The 6917-nt window shown below is 42.9% G+C and overlaps 1 protein-coding gene across 1 annotated transcript in view; it reads right to left on the bottom strand.

Moving 5' to 3' along the window:
- Positions 1 to 6517, bottom strand: part of aox6 (aldehyde oxidase 6) — a 29576-nt gene extending 23059 nt beyond the window's left edge. Inside the window, exons 1-7 of the mRNA XM_078243867.1 lie at positions 6435 to 6517; positions 5731 to 5788; positions 4425 to 4521; positions 3937 to 4045; positions 3248 to 3374; positions 2640 to 2701; positions 2422 to 2499 (exon numbers count right to left, since the gene is read on the bottom strand). Of these exons, the coding sequence (XP_078099993.1) occupies positions 2422 to 2499; positions 2640 to 2701; positions 3248 to 3374; positions 3937 to 4045; positions 4425 to 4521; positions 5731 to 5788; positions 6435 to 6488 (585 nt within the window). The 5' untranslated portion in view covers positions 6489 to 6517. The remainder of the gene's footprint in view (positions 1 to 2421; positions 2500 to 2639; positions 2702 to 3247; positions 3375 to 3936; positions 4046 to 4424; positions 4522 to 5730; positions 5789 to 6434) is intronic.
- Positions 6518 to 6917: the final 400 nt, after the last annotated feature.

The raw sequence follows: 6917 nt of genomic DNA on the forward strand, positions 1-6917 counted from the left end.
CCCCAGCTGTTTTTGACCAGGATATCAGTGATCATTGTCTGATTGCATGCACCCGTAACGTGTCCGCGGTCAAACGCCCATATCTTATCTCTTTCAAACGTCTAAAACACTTCTGTGAACAAGCCTTTCTGTTCGACCTGAACCTTGTTGACTGGGAGAGCATTAACCTCATCCCGACAGTGAAGGATGCCTGGTCATCATTCAAAACTGATTTCCTCGCTATCCTAAATAAACATGCTCCATTTAAAAAGTTTAGAATCAAGAACAGATACAGCCCCTGGTTCACACCAGAGCTGACCGCCCTCAACTTACATAAAAACATCTTGTGGTGCACGGCACTAGTCTTCAGCGCCAGTCACGGCTGTACCACAGCCACCCTCAAGGTCATAAACGACATCATAGCAGCCTTCGGCAAAAATCATTACTGTGCAGCCGTCTACATTGATCTGTCCAAGGCTTTTGACTCGGTTAATCATCGTATTCTTATCGACAGACTCAACCACCTTGGGTTCTCTCATGTCTGCCTTGCGTGGTTCAACAACTATTTTTCTGATAGGGTCCAGTGTGTTAAATCTGAAGGCATGCTGTCTGGTCCTATGGATGTCACTATGGGGGAACCACAAGGTTTGATTCTCGGGCTGACTCTCTTCTCCATAGTCATCAATAATGTGGCTCTTGCTGTTGGGAACTCTCAAACCCACCTATATGACACCATCCTATATACATCTACGACACCATCCTATATACATCTGGCCCCTCATTGGAGACTGTGCTGTCAAACCTCCAGGAGAGCTTCAATGCCATCCAGCACTCCTTCCGAAACCTCCAATTACTATTAAACACTGGCAAAACCAAGTTCATGCTTTTCAATCGATCGTTGCCCACCCCTACCTATCTGATTAATATGACCACGCTCAATGGGCTGGAATTAGAATATGTGGCGGTGTATAAATACTTAGGTGTCTGGTTAGACAGCTCCTTCCAGCAACACATAAACCACCTTAAATCTAAAGTTAAGTCTAGGATCGGTTTTCTATTCCGCAACAGGGCCTCCTTCACTCATGCAGCCAAACTCGCCTTGGTGAAAATGACAATTTTACCAACCCTCGATTTCAGTGATGTCACTTACAGAACTGCCTCAAACTCTCTCTTGCAAAAACTGGATGTTCTCTATCACAGTGCCATACGTTTTGTGACCAGAGCCCCTTTTAACACCCACCACTGCAACCTCTATGCTTTAATTGGCTGGCCCTCATTACACACTCAACGCTTAACTCACTGGTACCAACTCATTTACAAGTCCTTAATAGGCAAGGTCTCGGTGTACCTACGCTCACTGGTCACAATTCCCTCATCCACCCGCAACCTTCGCTCAAGCAGTTACATCTCCTTGGTCACCCCAAAAGCCCACACCTCATTTGGCCGCCACTCCTTCCAGTTCTCTGCTCCATATGACTGGAACGTACGACAAAAACCCCTGAAACTTAAAACCCTTATCCCACTAACTGCCTTCAAATCACGTCTGTCTGAGCTCCTGTCTGTTCACTGCACATGCTAACTGTTATTGCTTCATCCATCTTTCACCTACTGTTTAGCACACCCTTACCCCGTTATCCTTGTCACGCCCAATTGCATATTTGCACATTTTCAACGCTATCATATTCTGCTCTCTCTCTTTTGCACCTTTCATCTGCCCTGATATGCTCAACTGTTTTTTTTCCTTTAGGTGGGACCTTAGCACCTTAACAACATTTTAGTGCTCTCTGCACTAACTGTATATCGACTCTTTACCACATTTCAGCATTTTATATAGCATGTCATTTCATATTTTCATTGACTCTTTCTATATTTATTCATGCTTATTGTGTTATTCCTGAACCACGTTAGCACCTAGACCACTATTTACACTAACTGTATACCGACTCTTCACTACATTTAGCATTTTATATAGACTGTATATTCATGTTTACTTTGTAAATACTGACCTACATCACTAATAAGAACACTATTTGCACTAACTATATACTGACTCTTCAATACTTCTCAGCATTGTTATAGACTGACTATTCATGTATATTGTGTTATTACCTTATTCACCCTTGACTCACTTACCCCTCCCTTCGCGACGGTTTTCTATTGCCTACTTAATCTGCACTTTATGTAGCCTATTGTATTCTGTTTTTCTTCTATTGTATTGAATGCGAAACTGTATGTTGTCTCGCACGCTTATGCTTTATTCTTGGCCAGGTCGCCGTTGCAAATGAGAACCTGTTCTCAACGGCCTACCTGGTTAAATAAAGGTTAAATACAAAATAAATAAAATAAAAAATGCATTTAGTTTTGATTCTCACATTAATTTTATGGTGCTGCACTGTCTCATAACAGTAGGAAAGATCCTGAGAACTAGCAAAGAAAGCTCACATGATGCGTTTCTTCCAGAGTTTCCTCTCCGTTGAGGCAGCAGTCTCCGGCTCCGTTGGCTTGGCAACAGTCAGCTTCCTGTTGGGATAGATTGCAGCAATTATTTTTTGTTAATTCATTAATAATTAAATATTGCATGTGTTGAACCACCAGTCGTACGAACAGACACATAAAGTCATAAAGCAATCTGATTGGTTGATATTTCCTCAGCTCTGTACCTGACAGAAGGTCCTGCAGCCGTCAATGATGGGTCGGTACCCAGTACAGCGACACAGATTACCTGGAAACAACACACTTATCAAGAGTTTGTGTGTGAGAGAGAGAGACAGAGACAGAGAGACAGAGAAGAGAGCGTGTGTGTGTGCGTGCTGTGACTGGTTTTAGGGTGTGGGAACAATTGAGCCCATGATCATTTTATTGATGCAACTTTGCACATATTTGTATTATTGTAAAGGTGTGAATGTGTTTGTATGATTGTATATTCTGATGGTTGACCTCCCTGCCCTGGGACTTTACAAACTGATGCAATGCATGTTTTTACACAGCGTTAATGTTTAACTGTGCACCACATTGAAACACTCACATTTTCTAGGTCTGTCAAAATTACCACAATAATAACAATCTAACACAAATTCCTTTTAATGCCAATCATTGTTTTGACGCAGGATTTAAGAGAAAGATGATTTCCAGCAGTCCATTGCCAGTCAGCAGGGTCTATGCTATCAACATATAATCTATTTTAAAAAATCACAACTACAATTTGCCCCCCAGATGGTACTTATATTTTAAATCTTGGACTAATTTGAATCATTAGAAGCGAACTGACCCTGCAGAGCGTGTGTGATGTCGTCCATGGCGGGCTGCGGCTGGTTCCTCAGCAGCGTGTAGACGGACATCACCATCCCCGGAGAGCAGAAGCCGCACTGGGAGCCGTGAGCCTTCGCTATCCGCTCCTACAGACACATCAGCCACATGTTTCAAAAACATACATTTCTTCTTTGGCTAGCTGCATTTGGTTAGGGGTTTACACAAAAAAAAGTAGCAAAAACATCAAACATTTAGGGCGCCCGGATAGCTCAGTTGGTAGAGCGCGCGCCAATATAGGTTTATTCCTCGACGCAGCGGCCCAGGGTTCAAATCGTTGAAAAAGGCAACAAAAAAGCTGTGGAAAAGTGACAAAAACATTGAAAGGAAACGTCAAAATACAGCAAAAATGTCAAAAAATATGACTAAAACATTGAACGAAAATAACATTTAAAAAAGCAAGAAAAGCTTGGACGGACGTTCAGAAAAGGGGAGAGAGAGTTGGAGATGAAAAGGAAGAGAGAAAGACAGAAGTATTTCTCGTCCAAACTAAACGTCAGACTCAGTTGTAGATTTAGTGAACGTGCTTTGTCACTTTTTCGAGGTTTTTGTCGTGCGACAAAGTGACAAAAACCTCGAAAAAAAGCATCAAAAGCATTGAATAAAAGCAGCACAGATGTTGGAACCAGGCTTCTCGTTTCCAGCACCGACCTGCACCGGGTGGATCCTGGTCCTGGTGCTGCCGACACCCTCCACCGTGGTGACGGCGGCTCCGTGCAGCTGGCAGAGCGGCAGCAGGCAGGCGTTGGCCGAGTAATGTCTGACGGGACGGTGAAGGGAAACGAACACTTAACATCCTGCAGAAACCATGGAAACAAGCCACGGAAACTAATAAGGCTCCAAAAAGCGTAGAAAGAAAGTGTCAAGATCTTAGAAAGCATCAAAGGTGTAGAAAACAGTTCACAGACAGTAAATCTACTTTTTCAGTCTCTAAGTCTCAAAAAAGTGCTGAGTAGGCTAATGTCTCGCTACACCACAGATGCATTCTGGGATAAGAGAAATAAACTGTCTGGGTTGTTTGCATTTCTTTAAACCAATCCCAATCATCCTGGGCGGCGCTAAGCTCCAGATGCAGCGACGAGAGACCCTAGAACACGTGTATGAAACCAGAGAAGTGAGCCATTCATCAGAAAGGATACGTGATGGTTTTGGTGGCGGGTCGGTAGTGCGACACCATGACGGTGCACGCTCCGCAGCCTCCGCCGCCGCAGCCATACTTGGTTCCAGTTAACCTCACTGAAGTCAGAGTCAAGGACGTTACCGGGGAAACCTGCAGGGGGCGCTCACTTCGACAGTCAATCAATCTAAATGTATTTATATAGCACTTTACAGCAACCAGCAGGTATCCAAAGTGCTTTACATCAGGAATCAAGAATAAAACAACATATCATACAATAAAAAGAATGAAACATATAACAGTCAAATCAGAAAAGGTTACATAGAAACAGGAGGACGACACCACTACTACGTATTAAAAACCAGTCTAAACTGATTTTTGGACCTACTTCCAACCAGTTTGGACCTAAAAAGAGCTCCATCTGTAATAGTGTGAATATCAAGGGGTAACTTGTTCCAGAGTCTCGGGGCAGATCACCCCTCCGTTTATACCTAGACCTTAGGGCTTCTAAAACCAGCTGATTTGAAGACCACAATGACCGGATGTGCTCACGCAAAGTTAAAATTTTGGACAAATACTAAGGGGGCCTTAAGGCCTTGAAAACAAGCAATAAGATCCAGGGGCACAGGAAGTAGGGGTGCTGGAGGTGCTGCAGCATCCCCTGTTAGCAAACTGCGCTGACTATAAAATGATCACTTATAAATATCTCTGGTTGTTGTTTCTGTTCCACAACATTTTGTATGTCATGTTTGGGGCGTGGGATGAAGAGAGGGATCATTTTAGTAACAAGAGGGCTTTTCACTGGGGTGGAACAGCTGATCTCTTCACCGTGGAACAGCTGATCCACTTGTGCCTCTGTTTACCAGTGTCTACTGCTGGCTCCGAAAGGTCTTTCTCAGCTCTAGGGTGTAGAGAACAGGAGTGATGTGTGCACGTCTAGATGTATTTGTTAAAAAGCGAGCAGCAGCATTTTGAACAAGTTGAAGGCATGAGATGGAGGTCTGATTTAGACCAACATAATCTGAATCAGACCTTCAGTAATCCAGCCTTGAACTAATAAAGGCATGAATAGCCTTTTCTAGGTCGTGCCTGCTCAGGAAGGGCTTAACTTCAGCCAGGAGACGAAGCTGGAAAAAGCTCATTCTAACAACATTACTGATCTGCTTGTCAAAATTCATGTTGCAATCAAAAGTAACCCCCAGATTTTTGACAGCTGACAGCTAGTGTAAGACGCCAGAGCTCCCACACTCAAAGCTGGACCATTTTGCGTGCCTGAAGTACTGAAAATAACAATCATGAAACCATATCTGTGAGGATCTGAAGGATACGCTCCTCTCTGAGGAAGGACAGCAGCGTGGTTTCAGGGTCCGCATGGCTCACCGTTACCTGGAGAAACACAAGGACAAACATCTCAGGACTCACTTTCACAAAAGGTCAAATCTAGATTAGTTTCTCCTGGCTTGCTAGTGTTTTATTTAATCAGTCCATCAGCAAGTGATCACTTAACCTGCACTTTAGCACAGAACAACTAAAAGAAGAAAACTACACTATTTTGTGTGTGTGTGTGTGTGTGTGTGTGTGTGTGTGTGTGTATGTATGTGTATGTGTGCGTGCGTCTGTGTTCTTATATATGTGTGTGTGTGTGTGTGTGTGTGTGTGTGTGTGCGCGCATGCGTGTGTGCGTGCGTGTGTCTGTGTTCTTATGTATGTGTGTGTGTGTGTGTGTGTGTGTCTGTGTTCTTATGTGTGTGTGAGAAAGTGTACCGTTTTGCCCCTGGATAAAACCCCAAAAAATGGTTCAAGGCTCAAATGAGTTTTGCGGCTGCAGACAGATTTTTTGTAATTTTTTTTCTAAGTTTATAGGTTTATAGGTTGCTGACCCCTGAGATTGAACTTGCCCATTACTGACTTCACACTTCTTTGACTAGTTGTCGTTTCGTTTAACTGAGTGAAAAGCTAACGTTAGTGGCTGCCAGCCAAAGAGTTATGACTTCACTACAGAAATCAAACGGAATGACTTTGATAAACGTACCTTTTTCCCGTTGACAAAGAAGCACAAAGTATCTCCCTCCTTCTCCGCGGACATCTTTCAAGTTAGTCTGAATCTACCGGACTTCCGCCTGTCAAGACTTTCAAAATAAAACTAAGGACAAGAAAGCCCTCAAATGAGTCGGTTTACTTGAGAAATAAACGTCTAACAAAATAAATAAATAAATGTCAAAACCGTCAATAAAGGTCACGAAGCGTAAAATTTTTTTTTCAATTCTTATTTTCGTCCTTTTTATAACGCTTTTGATGTTCTTTTACGTTTGACATTGTTAGGCTGAGTCCTGCAGCGGCGCGGGTTCGAATCCGACCTGCTGCCCTTTGTTGCGCGTCATCCCCATCTCTCTCCCACCTTTCCTGTCTATCTACTACTACTACTACATCTTTATCAATACTAGTTAAGTAATTGTACATTTTTATTCAAACTTGTATATATTTTATATATTTGTTCTTGTATTCTGTCCTATTA

This window comes from Sander vitreus, chromosome 24 (genome assembly GCF_031162955.1).
Source record: "Sander vitreus isolate 19-12246 chromosome 24, sanVit1, whole genome shotgun sequence".
In the NCBI taxonomy this organism is placed as follows: Eukaryota; Metazoa; Chordata; class Actinopteri; order Perciformes; family Percidae; genus Sander; species Sander vitreus.